The 14981-nt window shown below is 40.7% G+C and overlaps 1 protein-coding gene and 1 long non-coding RNA gene across 3 annotated transcripts; one reads left to right on the top strand and one right to left on the bottom strand.

Annotated features, from left to right (window-relative positions):
* Positions 1-2872: 2872 nt before the first annotated feature.
* On the bottom strand, positions 2873-8894 carry LOC146655292 (uncharacterized). Its single transcript, XM_085428864.1, has 3 exons — positions 8360-8894; positions 3732-3867; positions 2873-3700 (listed from the first exon to the last, which is right to left on the bottom strand). The coding sequence occupies exons 1-3, from the start codon at positions 8846-8848 to the stop codon at positions 2877-2879; spliced, it is 1449 nt and encodes a 482-aa protein (XP_085284990.1). The 5' UTR covers positions 8849-8894; the 3' UTR covers positions 2873-2876.
* On the top strand, positions 4075-7053 carry LOC146655293 (uncharacterized). Of its 2 annotated transcripts, none has more exons than XR_014914347.1 (5): positions 4075-4230; positions 4931-4996; positions 5347-5502; positions 5955-6047; positions 6337-7053. It is a non-coding gene; the product is annotated as an uncharacterized LOC146655293 (long non-coding RNA). The 2 variants fall into 2 exon arrangements; XR_014914348.1 differs by lacking the exon at positions 4075-4230 and adding an exon at positions 4256-4387.
* Positions 8895-14981: the final 6087 nt, after the last annotated feature.

The raw sequence follows: 14981 nt of genomic DNA, 5'->3' as shown, positions 1-14981 counted from the left end.
CAAATCTAAACTTGAAGCACAGGTGCAGTAAGCCTGCAATATGCTTGACACATTTCACTTTGGCTTTCTTAGAGCTCGTTCCACTGAAACTGCTCTTCTAAGAGTGTCTAGTGACATTTTTATGCAAAGCAATGAAGGAGAATGTTCTGTTTTCCTGATGTTAGACCTTACTTCTTTGATAATGGTGACCATCATATTTTGCTTAATAGGCTGAAGTACTTGGCGGTTGTATCTGGATCTGCTTTGGAGTGGTTTGCATCATATCTGCCTGAACTATGCCTCTTTGTGGTTGTTTCTAAGTTCTCATCCTCTTCTCTAACGCATGATGTCCTGCAAGGTTCTGTATTGCTGCCCTTATAGTTTCTATTATATCCACGCCATTTTCAGCACATTTTGACCACCATTAAGGGTATTTGCTATCACTGCTATGCAGATGACATTTAGTCATCTCTTTTAACCTCCTAGGACCTGGCGTTCACATATGTGGACATCACATTTTGGGTTATTTAAACCAAAATACTAAATTTTGCCCTACAAGGGCCTGAGATCCACTTATGAGGACAATATACTGCTGTCCTATCGAAATGTTAAACTAATATCCTTATATGTGGCTCTCATTTTTCTTAGAAACAAAAATCAGGTAAAAAAAAAAAAAAAAGAACAAACATCTGGTAATTCTTTGCTTTTACATTCATCAGGTCCCAAATATCAAAGAGAAATTAAAAATGCATGCCATGAAAGAGTTCGGGTCTTAGGAGGTTAAGCCTCAAGATAATTTTGAACTGCATTTCCTGAATATGTGCTTAGAATTCATTAAAAGTTGGATGACTGATAACTTTCTCCAATTTCATGAAGAAAAGAACACAAGTCCTTGTTTGTGCCTCTGGCAGATTTGTGCCCGGGGTAATGAAAGCTCTTGGTTCCCTTGCAACATTTGCTAAATCATCTATCAGGAACCTTGGGGTCACTTTTGATCACATTTGAATTACTGTAATTTATTGTTCTAAGAAACAACTTCCTGGAACGTCTGCAGGTCATTTGCAATGCTGCAGCGAGGCTTCTTTAAAGTACTCTCATGTCACACCATTGCTGGTCCAGCTGCACTGGCTCCCCATTGAAAACAGAGATTCTGGGTCTGACTTTTAGAGCTCTTCATGGACTAGCACCAGATTATGTCAGCGGACTTTTACAGCCATATATCCCCAGCAGATCCCTGAGGTCTTGTGATCAGGGCCTACTTGATGTACATCAAATGAGGCTGAAAAGTATAGGAGACAGAGCTTTTTCCACAGTGGACCCCCAACTCTGAAACTCTCTTCCTGTAAGCTTGAGAGCTGTGGTCTTACAAGAAGCAACTACAAACTATTTTCTTTGTTAATGTTCTGATATTTTGTTGTGAAGCACTTTGTGATCTCGGTCTTGAAAGATGCAATATAAATAAAATTTTACTTTAATTATTTTACTTCCTCTGTCAAGATAATAAGGTGCTATTTTTAAGCTATGACAGGGCCTGATTAGTGACGATTTTGTATTCAATGAGAAAGATTTTAAATAAAATTCTGAATTCAGCAGGAAGCCAATGAAGGGAAGGTAATATCAAAGAAATACTGCCTCTTTCTAGTCCCAGTTCGTACTCTCACAGTAGCATCCTGGATCAGCTATAACATAGAATTGTTTTTTTGTTCTCAAGACAAAAAATGTGACTAAATTACAATAATTCCTATATGAGTAAATATGGGTTTGGTCACTAGCCCAACATATGTATCTGTGTGTGTCTGTGTGTATTTTGTGGGTAGCTGTAATTCAGAGCTACAGGAAAATAAAGTATGGTGCCTTGATTTTTTGTGTGTTAGTGCTCAGTATCACTGCTGTGATGGGTTGGAGGGCAGTCAGTGAAATACGTTTTGAGCTCTGGGTTTATTGTCCTTTTAAGGAGCTCATTAACTTCTATGGTCTTACGTCTGTGGCATTATTTAAGTTTGTTAAGAGCATGACTCATTTAAAATGATTTACTTCATTTTTCTATTTAATGCAGTATTTCATCCTTATGCAATGGAAAAAGGGCTCTGGCTAAGAGATTTTTTCTTTATGTTACAAACTTTTGGATATATGTACTGAATGGACTTCTTTTGACATTGACATATTAAATATAACAAAGTTAAGACTTTATAGGTGTTCTTTGCTCTTATTTCTGAGGTAGAACATTTAGCGTAGTGTTACACACCGGCCCGAAGCCGGGGTGCAACACAACAAAAAGATAAACCCGATACATAATAACGACAAAAAAAATCACACCACGGCAGAATGACGAGAGTTGGTTAATTTATTTACTGAACAGGTAGCGAGCTTCAGGGTGGGCGATGCCAAAACAACAAACAAAACACACTAGAAAGAAAAACAGAGCTAACTTACCTCCCACGATCCCAAAACAAAATACAATTCTCTAACCTGTCTCCCTACCCGAAACAGGAGAAAAGAGGGGAATAAAAGAAAACGGCTTCCCACCCCTACAGCTACCAAGCCCAGGTACAACCCCTTTTTCAGCATTAATATTGCAGCCCCGTGCAGTCACACACCACGACGGTCCCCAGACACACAGCTCACGGGAAACCAGGAAGTCTGCTCGCCGACCCAGTCCAACCCCTTTTGTAGCTGGCCTCTTTCCTTCCTCCACCAATGGGTGGCCTCCACCTGGAAACAAGCAACACTGAATACAAATACAAACAATAACAACACCGTACCGCAAATAATGACCCTGGGTCATAACACCCCCCCACCTAAAATCAAGCATCTCATTAGAGAGATGCTAGACCTAGTATCAAAAACATTAAAACAAACAAACAAATCGAACACTTCCTAGGGGGAAACCAGACTCATCAGTCACTGTCTGTGTCATCACTGATGATCCCCTGCAGGTTGGCCCATTCGGACATTTTCCTGCGACCTCTGTGGGTATTGTTTTCCTGATCACTGTCTGATTCCGAGTTTAGAGTGCGCTGATATTCAGAGGACGGACAGTCCTGTTGTTTCTGACTTGCTGAGGCACCCCTGCGTGTAGGTCGACCTTGTGTGGTAATGATGTTGTTGACATCAAGAGCAGCCAGTTCTTGAGCTTGCTCTCTCTTCATTCTGACCTTTTTCCATTTCTGAATAGTTGGCTGACCATGTACACCAAGCTCTTCAAGCTCCTTCTTCAGAACAGCCACCTGGGAGCGGCAGTCCTCCAGCAGCTTCTTGTAATTTCTCCTCACGCCGCAGAGGGCAATATAACGTTCAAGCCTCGCCACCGATTTGTCATCAGACTTTGGTTTTCTGGTGCTCTCATCTTTCTTCACACTCTTCTTCATCTTTTTATCATTTGTTTTATCAGTCTTATTTTCTTTTTCATCTTCCAAAGAAGGTAGTGATGAAACTGAGTCTGGGTCACTGGTTTTCTCTTCCACTTTTGTATCTTCTTTTTCACTGTCAGAAGACTCGTCGCTCCTAATTTTGTCACTCGTTTCTGACTTGCAGTCTCCATCTGATTCGTTTCCTGCATCACTCAGTGGTGTTCTCCTTCCTTCATCTTTACTGCTGGTTACTGTCTCAACGTTCATTCTCACCATTTTCTTTGGACTGTCACTGCAGTTGCTTTCCTCACTGAGTTCCTCATCAGAAGACTCGTCACTGTCAATTTGACGATTTTCATTTCTCTTTTGTTGTGATTTTTTTTACCTCTGGCTCTTCACCATCAGCTTGAGATTTGGCATTTTCTTCATCATTGCTGCTTTCCTTACTTTCTGTTTTGTTGTCCTCTTGAACCTCAGATTCTGATGATGAGCTTGAATGATTATTTTGTGATTTCTTTGCCCAGGATTCATCTTCACTCTCACTCACACTCAAAAAAATGAATGAGGTGGATTGTTCAGTGTATATTAATTATTTATTTTCATTTTACTTAAAATATATGTTTTTGTTAAGTTAACATATGTTTTTCTAATCAAGTCTACGTAATTGTGTCTATTATTCAATGTACATAATACTAATGTGTTACTTGATCGCATAACATTTAAGTTAAGTCAATTAGGATCGATATACCTTGTATATCCACAAGGTGGCAGTAATGCAAAAACAGTTGTAATGAAACCGCGCAGAACAAGAAGGTTTCACGGCTTGTGCCTGCTCATGCGCAAGACTTCAAATTTAACTGAAAAAGGCTGTTTTGGCGCCAAGCTGCTGTTTCTTTGAGAGGTAAGACCACTTTTTTTCTTTGACTATGTTGTGTAGTATCTATATGTCCAGCATGGTTATATTTTGCGTTTGTCTTACAAGACATGTTATATCGTTTGCGTGCGCTTGTTTTACATTAGTTTTACTGGGTCCTGGACATGCTTATTTTGTGGACTGTGTAAGAAACATTTTTATTGTTTTTTGTTTTATTAAGGGATTAGCTACAGGGGTTCATGGGGTTATTCTTTCAAGGGGTTATTTTTCCATTTGCTTTCTTGGGATTCCTTTTCTGTAATCCGAGAGTCGGAAATATCGAATAGGATAGCAAGGATAGCATAAAGTGACATTTAAAATCCAAAAAGTCAAGGGCGAAAGCCACTGTGACACCATTGTTCTGCTCTATCAGTAATCTGTATTATGTAAAAATGGTCTGTAAATACAGCATGTTTCCTAGCGGAGTTATACATATCAATGTAGTTATAAATTACAGTTTGTGAAAGTACACACTTAATTTTTTTAATAAAATTATTCAAGACATATGAGTGGACAGACAATGGAGGTCGACAGACCTGGTGATAATTGCTTCTATAGAAAGTTAGCACATGGCAGTGTCAATCTCTTGCTTTTCTTCTGAGTAGTATTTTATTTAGTTGTAATTCAAACAATAATTTGCTTCTTGAAATTAAGTAATGAATTTCTTGTTTTACTTTATAAATCTCAGATCCTGCCTTTACCTGCTCCCTCCTATACTGATGTGGTGTATGTGGTATTGCTGAGCTTGTATGTGGTATGTGAACTGTTATACTTTTAAAAACAAAACTGTTTTATAAGTTAAGTTTTCTTTTGTGACCCATCCCATGCCCCTGTTATTTCTTCTCCACATCTGAACCATGGTAAAGGTTGCAGTTCAAGGGCCTGAGGCATGAAATTCTTTTCAGATCAGCTGTGATCAATATTTTTTGGAACTTGATAAATAACAATAAAAGCTGTAATGGCTCCATTAGCATTTTGTGTAAATGTTTGTGTTAAAATTATAGCTTTAATGAGGTCTTACTACATTAGTTTTAGTTTGTATATGTGTACATATAGTATGTATATTTACAGTACAGTATGTTGTGTTTGTTGACATATTTTCAGGTGGAAGCAGAATATGTGAGGATTACTACTGCTGCACATGTTCCAAGGCTTTTTACACAACTTGACCAATACACTGACCAGCTCATAAAAGTCTTCAAGAAAAAAGGAGGCGTTGCAGGGAAGAAAATTAGACAAACTTTGGCCCCAGCCACACAGGTGCGTTATTCTGTTGGTAGCAAAATATTATGGCTAATAAGATCATTTTCAAATTTAAACAGCTAGTGTATGGTAGCTGCACAGTGCACTTACATTTATATTAAGCAAGACAAAGTTTGGTACTCAAAACGTTGGAAAATTTAAATTACCTAAACATATGTAAAATCTGATCCCTTGATTTAGGTTAAACCAGAAGTGAATGTTTTTATGTTATGTTTTGAATGCAAAAAAGATGATGTATTAGTTTGTCTTTACCTCCATTATGGACATATATAATGTGGTGGAAACCCTGCCCAACAGGTTAACTATTCATGTCCATGTGATGATTAGTTGGTCTTGTGTACATGTCTATCTGTGCAGTGGATATGTCATTCATTTTGCGTATAATGTGAGTTTCTGTCATCCTAAAGTATATCTGTTTTCTCTTCCTGTATCTCTGCCACTCTCTACAGAAGGAAAGTATTGAAAAGGGGAGGGAGTGTGTCCTCAGGGCACTACCTTTTTACCTGAATGAAGACCCAAGCATCCTCTTCAAAGAATAATTGGTTGGTAATTTTAGTTTAGTTTTTTATCTGTATTAAACCAAATTTTGAATAACTAATGTTGTTGCATGTTGTTGTTGTTGTAATTTGCATGGAACCTGTTTAAATGTTTTGGGAAATCTTCTTGTATACCCAAACTATTTATATTTATCGTTGAATCTGTAGTCTGAAATAGTGGCACACTGGGGTGCATGTTCCTAATATTGTGTTTACGTCATTAAAGGGTAGCTTTGGCCCTTTTTCTTTCTTTCTTTAAAACTGGATGCCATTTTTCTATGTTTTTGTGTCTAAGCTACAGCTGTTCAGAGGGAGCTGGAACAAATTACCCTTGCTATCTTTACCATCGAAAGAGCTGATGCCAGCACTCCTCCAGCCGATGTGGGTATAACCATCTAGTGTGTCCTGCATGACCTGGAAGACCTGGCCTCTGCATGTGCACTCTTAATGGGTGGGATATATGCACTGAATCTCAGTTAACCTCAAGACTGAAAGCTTTCTTTGAAGTACTTCAGAAGCTCTTCCTTCATCTGTATGTCAGCATACTCTTGACCAAGGTACAGTTGCTCAAGAATACACTGAATGAATAAGCCAACCTTTAATTTGGATGATGAATGTTCTGTCAGATGGACAGAAGTTTTTCAGAGGCTGAATGGGAATAAAATGGTAATTTGTAAATGACAGATAACGGGAAAATTACATTTAAGAGAAATTTAGAACATTTTGAAAAGTTTGTAAACTACTACAATTTGAGAGATTTTACTGTTGTGGGGGGCTAGTAAGAGACAATCAAACGTATTGAGATTTAAAGGATTTAATTGAGAGATGATACTGCACCAGAAATGTTGAAGGGTGGTGTGTATATTAGCGTTCAAGGCATATTGTTATGAGGTGGAAATATGTTCATATTCAGTTTGTGTTACATTGTGTGCATTGTAAAGGTAATTGCAATACATACTAAAAATAAGGGTAAGTTAGGAGGTTGATCTGATATCCTCGTGTTGGTGTTGTTCCCAGATCATCATACTAAATGTTGTTCCAGGATCAACATTGCAAGTGACCAATCAGAATGTTGTGACGTCATACTTTTGCGACTTCGGGAAAAACCGGCGTAAAACAAAAAACTGTACTTAAGCTGCGTGAAACCGCCTCTGTCCGCCGATCAACTGACCCTAACCCTAACCGTAACCCTTTAATAAACAGTAAGCAGAATTGATATTGTCCTTGCAACATTGGAATTTCATAAATGCACGAATGGCTTGGCGCGCAAAAGAATAACGTCACAACAATGTGACAACATTTTCATGATGGTCTGGGAACAACACCAACACGAGGATATCAGATCATCCAAGTTGGGAATGCAGGATGAATGTATATTTTGTGGACTTTTAAAGACGAACAATTGTTTCCATGTTAAAATGTTTACATCTGAAGTTTTTTGCCCAAACACTAGTAAAATAAATGTTGACAGTGGCAAGTGTTAAATGGTTACTGCTGTGCTGTTGCAAAAAAACTGAACGCTGACAAGCTTACATAAATTTTTTTTAAATTGTGGCTGTTGAGGTGGACACTTCACTTTGCATTGTTAAAGGAAAGCACTTCATTGGCATTGTGTTACTGGACTGACCCTAAGCAATCATTGCAAATAGCAACTTTGCTATCCATTTTAGACACTAAAAGAAAAAAACACTCACAGACCTTACTAGCATCACATGTGCATAACTCAAGTGTCATCTTATCAATGTGTTATGTGATCTTCAATGCGTTTTTTTTTCTCTCTTCTATTTCTGGTAGATACAGACATTTAATTTAAAGTCTTGATGTTGCATCTGTCTACATACTGTTAATTACTAACCCTAATGAGCTGTTGTGTTTTATTTTGGACTGGGTTTACACAAATGCTCACTGAATGTGTTGGCAATAAAAGAAATTTTAAAAAATAAGTTGGATGTACTTAATTCATTTGTGTGGAACCTGTTGACAAAATAGATTTATGTAAAACTAATTAATAAAGCACAAGGTGGCTGAAAATATAATATTTGAATTAATCTAACTTAAATTTAACATTTTACTGCCACAAATAAGAAATGTGTTGAAGTAACTAATCTAAACTATCTAACCTGAAAATATATCATCTTTGTTCATACAACATAACTTGATTTAGTTAGTCTTAAATATGTCTTGTTAATCTTAAGTAGTTTTTTTAAATTAGATGAACTAAAGATTTTTGCTTTAAACTAACATAATTCAATTTCGTGGAACCTGTTGACAAAATAATTTTAATTAAAGTCAACGTTTCATTTTTTTGAGTGCATGACCTCGTCATTTCCATTTTCTCTTTTCCTTTTGTTCTGGAGCTTCTTAGTCTCTGAGTCACTTTCACTTTCATCATTATCCTGCATTTTCATCAGTTCCTCTTGCACCACCTGTTTCATGAAAGTTTTTACTTCTGGCCTTAATGAGTCACATTTGTTGTGTGTCTGATATCTCTTTTTTAAAATTCCCAAGGTCAGCGTGCTCAGGTCTGCCTCGTCACGGAGTTGACCACACACAAACCTGCGGATACCTGCTGCCTCCTTCTCCGACACCATACTAAAAACCTTCGCCGTCCCACCATCTACCCCCGGAACAGAACTATCATGCGGCTCAGAGCCGTCCGGAAACATTTCGGATATGTCCACCTCACCACCCAAGCGACGAGCTTGAGCACGAGTAACCACACATGCCGGATAAACTGTGGGGTCACCCAGCTCCGACGGGAATTGGCATAACCGATCCGAAGTAGGACACTCAATAACTTCCGGCATAGCCGGAAACACTTTTCCCCCGGCCAAGTCATTTCCCAAAACAAGATCAATGCCTTCAATTGGCAGCTGATCTCGAACCCCCACCCGCACAGCGCCCGATACGAAGGACGAGGTCAAAGTAACCGTATGGAGAGGCATGCGTAAAAGACTCACCTTGATACCCCACACCAGCAAATCAGAACCACAGTACGACTGCTGAGAGAAAGGCACGACTCCATGCCGCGCCACCGAATGCTTCGCCCCTGTATCCCTCAAGATGGTGATCGGAACCCGGTCCCCCGCATCACCAGACAACGATAAAAACCCCGTCGAAACAAACGGTCGAAACACCTCATCTATCCCCCGCGGAACGACGCCAACCGGCATTAAGCTAGGGCGGGTTACCGCGGAGCAACACTGCACGGCCCCCCCCGAAATGTCGGCCCGCGCCCCCTCCCTCGCCCTCAGCACGGGACAAGAAGCAACGAGATGACCGAGCTCATGACAAAAAAAACATCGGCGGTCCCCAGCGGCCACCGTAGGGCTACGCCGCGAGAGCGGGGGAGAACGCCCCCCCACCTCCGGCAAAACTCTAGAACCCCGACGTAACGGAGGGGAAAAACCCCTCTTGTGCGTCAAAGCAAACTCATCTGCCAGAACCGCCGCTTTCGCGAGGGAAACGACCTTCTGCTCGTTCAAATAAACAACCACCCGCTCCGGCAGACACCCCTTGAAATCCTCCAATAACATCAACTCCTTCAACTGTGCAAACTCCTTAACCTCACTAGCCTGGCACCACCGATCAAAGAGCAAACCCTTCTCGCGCGCAAACTCCACATAAGTCTGATCCCCCCCCCTCACACACTGCCGAAACTTCTGACGGTACGCTTCAGGCACCAACTCAAAAGCACGCAATACGGCAGCCTTAACCACACCATAATCTAAGCTCTCAGATGCTGACAGGCTAGCCCACACCTCCTGAGCCCTACCCACCAGCCGACACTGCAACAGCAAAACCCAGACCTCCTCCGGCCACTTTAACGCGGCAGCCACACGCTCAAAAGCAGGAAAAAACGACTCCACCTCTGATTCACAAAAGGGCGGCACCAATTTAATGTGCCTCCCAACATCAAAATCCTGACGGAGAGCCGGGGCGGGACCAGGCGCCGGCGGCGCAGGGAGCACAGAGGGCGCAGGCGTGGGCGGCGTAGAGTCAGGGGCACGCGGTGGAGGTCCGCGCTCCAACTCCAACGCCCTCACCCTCAAATGCATCGCTTCTACCTCCAACCGGTGACTACTCAACTCCACCTCCTTAATGCGGAGCAACAACTGGAGCTCCTCCGCCGACGACCCCACCACCGGAGCAGGAGGAGCCACAGAGGGGGCGGCCACAGGAGGAACAGACAACGGAGCCAACGGCTCCATAGCCGCCCCGCCCGTCCCACCAACAAGCGGCACGCTCGACAGCAAACCCCGCTCGCTCAAAGCCACCGTGACAAGCTGTCGCAAATCATCCTTTTTCACCCCCGCCGGCGCTCGCACATCAAAACGGCCCGCAATAAGCAGCAAATCCTCCCTCCGACACCGACTCAACTGCTGCAAGGAAGGCGCCTCGGCAAACTCATCCACATCAAACTCCATCCGCGGCCACCCACACAAACAACCCCCCAAAACACAAAAAAACCCCCACACACCCACACGAACCCCACTACACACAAACGACCCCGAAATCCCTCAAACGGACGAGCCCCCATTTATGTTACACACCGGCCCGAAGCCGGGGTGCAACACAACAAAAAGATAAACCCGATACATAATAACGACAAAAAAAAAATCACACCACGGCAGAATGACGAGAGTTGGTTAATTTATTTACTGAACAGGTAGCGAGCTTCAGGGTGGGCGATGCCAAAACAACAAACAAAACACACTAGAAAGAAAAACAGAGCTAACTTACCTCCCACGATCCCAAAACAAAATACAATTCTCTAACCTGTCTCCCTACCCGAAACAGGAGAAAAGAGGGGAATAAAAGAAAACGGCTTCCCACCCCTACAGCTACCAAGCCCAGGTACAACCCCTTTTTCAGCATTAATATTGCAGCCCCGTGCAGTCACACACCACGACGGTCCCCAGACACACAGCTCACGGGAAACCAGGAAGTCTGCTCGCCGACCCAGTCCAACCCCTTTTGTAGCTGGCCTCTTTCCTTCCTCCACCAATGGGTGGCCTCCACCTGGAAACAAGCAACACTGAATACAAATACAAACAATAACAACACCGTACCGCAAATAATGACCCTGGGTCATAACAGTAGCAATTTTGTAATGATGAAGCTGCTCTTCTGCTGAAGGTGCAGTGAAGTGAGGGAAAGAGAGTGCTCAGGGATATAAAAAGACAGAGGAAGACTTTAGATGTCAAAGTTAAATGCAATTCAGTCTCCACACTCTGACAGGTGTGTATTATGTATAGCTCAAAGAACACGATATGAACAATGGGATAATCTAGAAACATGTTAAAGTACTGCACAAGACAAAAAGGTGAAGATTAGGTTTTCAATAACAAAAATATGTAAGCTTTGTCATTCTATTTTTAGGCTATTCAAACCATGAGATATGTTTTATTCTCAGTTCTGTTTTGACAGTGTTGTCCTTATGTTCCCGTTACAATATATACACTTATGTTGTCATGAAAAGATTTAAATTGCAACATATGACAAACTAGTCAAAGCATATTATCATAGTCACACTCAAATCTTTTGAAAAGACACAGCAAAGACTGACAAGCATGTGTAATTATAAAATACTGTGAATACATATGAAACAAAACAGAAATTTTGTGTAATTATTTTTCTATAAAGAAATTTTCTTCTTGCTTACCGTCCTCCTGAGATCTCTGACTGATCCACTTCCTACAACTCCCCTCAAAGTTCAAGCATAAGAATTAAATAAAGAGGTGAAATCCTTATATTAAAAATCTGATGCTCCCCCAACAGAGATTGAGACTTTACTACCTGCTGGGTTTCTCTCTCCAGCTCACAGCCAGAACAAACATTACAGCCAGTGTTTTTACTCTGGTGCCTGTGTCCGTATCTGTGTTGGCAGACTTAAAAATCTATGCTGTGCCAATCTGGCACATCAGACTTGGCTCCATAACATCAAGTTTTATTGCAGACCCTGAGAATACTGACAGAGACCCTGGTAAGAGTCTGTGATAAATGAACCTCCTGGCCTACGAGCTGCTAACTGCCAGCAGAATGTCTCTGAACATTTCCTATGTCATCAGGGCTTTCTAATCACAAGGTATTCACGCCTCGATCAGCGTTTAGCTCACCCGGTGAGCAGCCGACCAGGGTGTGCGGGGAGGCATTATTTCCTGACTAGTGCTTTTCTTATGTCTGGCCTTGCCAGTAATCGATTGGCATCTCCTTTGTCTGCCACATTAAAAGACTCTGAGGTGTGTGTTTTCCTGTGCGTGTGTGAAACCAATATGAACTGACTTGCAGTGCATTCACCTGCCTGTGTATCCATTACCTGTTCACGGTAAGGAGACCGTCAAGGTTAAGGATACTTTTGCAAAGATTTGTGCTGATGTCCGATAAGCATCTGGGAAGGCAGAAAGGACTGATGGCTAATGAACCTGGCTCAGTATCATGAGTTCACCATCAAGGCTAATGAAATATATGTACTGGATGCCCAAACCAGTTACATTGCGAGTCAGACAAAAGATGGCAGACAGATGAAGCACACTTCAGTCAGCTTTTTAAATGCAATAAAAAGAGGCTTGCTGATCTATTTATGGAAAGTGACAGGTACAATTTCTATTTTCAAATCATACGAAAATGCTTGATGCTGATAACAGGAAGCAGTCAGGTATGAGTGACTGCAGTTACTGTCTCAGTTTTCTTTGTGATAGTATATTTTCACAACAGATTACACATTGACTGACATGGCAGTCCTTCGACCTGTGTTAACATTCATGTATCACATTGCAATAAGTCGTGTAGTGAGTTAGAGGGAAAAGACTAAACTGTAACTCAACCTCAGAAAGTACATATGTTCAAAATTTTGTTTGTCGCATATTTCACAGCCATGCCTTCAATTACATACAGATTTGTCTGCATTGGCAATGCAGATTCCTTCATGATTTTTTTAAATATTTTACTGTCAGTTGAGGTAAAGTGTCAGATATTGTGCCAGAAATTACACACACACTAAGAAAGAAACTTGGCTTCCAGTTAATTTAAGAATGATCAACACAATTTATAAAATGCAGGCAGTAATTTTGTCTTTTTACTAGCTGTGAAGCTTACTGCTATTTTTACAAATCTGAAAATCAGGTGAAAACAAATGAATCCCACACTTTCAGGAGTGAAAGATTGTTATTTTCTTTTACATAAAAGTGTGCACCATTACCATATAATACACTAAAAAGAGATAGTCAGGTTTCTTTTTTTTGTTCTGTTTTTACACTCAGATTGTTGGCCAGAATGAGATGCAATCAGTTTTAGGATATTTAATCAACGACAATCAACTGCCGACGATGCAAAGTTAGTCAGTCCCATTTACTCAACTTTCTCAGAGGTAAAGTTGGGTAAATGTTCACCAGTCTGCAAATACTGTGTCTATCAAGTGCGGAACAATTTCAGAAAAAATCTTCTTCAATGCAAAATTGCAAAGAGAATATCACATCGTCTGCAGTACATAATATCATCAAAAGAGTCCAAGAAGTGACCAGACTGAGAATTAATGCCCAGGATTTCTGGGCTGCCAGAGGCCCTGCATTAAAAACAGGCATGACCGTGTCATGGAAATACCTGTATGGAGTCTGGAACAATTCTAGAAATCAGTCTGTGAACAAAGTTTGCTGGGGAGCCACAAATGCAGGTTAAAGCTCAATCTTGTGAGGAAGAAGCCATATGGAAACGTGATCCAGAAATTCTACCATAATTACTGAGCCAGAGCTCATTTAAAATGGACTAAGGCAAACGATGAACTGAAATTTAAAATCTTATAGAAAAACATGAACACCGCGTCCTCATGGCTAAAGATCAGGGACCATCGAGCTTGTTATCTTGGATGTAATGGGGGTCATTAGTACCTATGGAACCAGCAGCTTGAAAGGCACCATAAACGTTAATAGGTACCTAAAGGTTTCAAAGCAACATATGTTCCCTTCCAGAAATCTTTTTGCATATTTAAGCGAGAGAATACTAAATCACATACTGCATCTAAAACAACAGCATGGCTTTGCAGTAGAGAAGTCTGAGTGCTCAGCTGGCCTGCCTGCAGTCCAGCCTTTCACCAACTGAAAACATTAGGAGCATCATGAAATGAAAAATATGACAAAGGAGACCCAGTGCCATTGTGCAACTAGAATCCCATATCAGACAAAAATGGGAAAATATTCCCTTCCCAATAACCACTCTCCTCAGTTCACCTGTGTTTATAGAGGTGATGCTGCACACAGTGCTAAACATGGCCAACTTTTCTGAGACTTGCTGCTGTCATCAAATTCAATATAAGCTAATATACAATTTCTTCTTAAAATTGTACATTTTCTCAGTTTAAACATTTCATATATTTCCTCTGTTCTATTGTGAATAAAATATGGATTTGCAGATTATGTTGTTTTTATTCACATTTTAAACAGCTTAACAACTTTTTTGAAACTGGGGTTGTACATCACATGGTTACAGAGCTTGGACTGTCTGCTAGTGACCAATACAGCACTATAGATGCTGCATCAGCTTATAGAGTTGTGAAATTGTACAAAGTCAGAAAAATGTATTCACACGTGAAAATATTATGAAAAAGCAACTAAATAAGCAAAACATAAATATATTTTAAAGGAGGCAAAGTTGAAGAAGGGTCCAGCTACAATTCATTTGGACATAATGCAAATATAATGCACACGTTAATGACGGGTGTAAAGGGAGCCAGTGTGTTTTAATGACACTGGGTTAGTTGATGACATGCTCTTGCAGCAGTGACACAAATGTAAAATATAAATGATTGTACCATAATTTTTAATTTCCCCAGGGAGGTCATTACAGTATTATCTAGATGTATATTCATCACCCTTTTCCTCTCTCACTCCTGTGGCCAACATCTTCATTACACTTTTCTTCCCTTGATCTCCTTCTTGTCTCTAT

Source organism: Rhamphochromis longiceps, linkage group LG13, assembly GCF_057381845.1.
Source record: "Rhamphochromis longiceps isolate RC_006_pf linkage group LG13, R_longiceps_female_GT1.1, whole genome shotgun sequence".
Lineage (NCBI taxonomy): Eukaryota > Metazoa > Chordata > Actinopteri > Cichliformes > Cichlidae > Rhamphochromis > Rhamphochromis longiceps.
The sequence above is the reverse complement of the archived record's forward strand: the minus strand, read 5'-3'. Positions and strand labels throughout refer to the sequence as shown.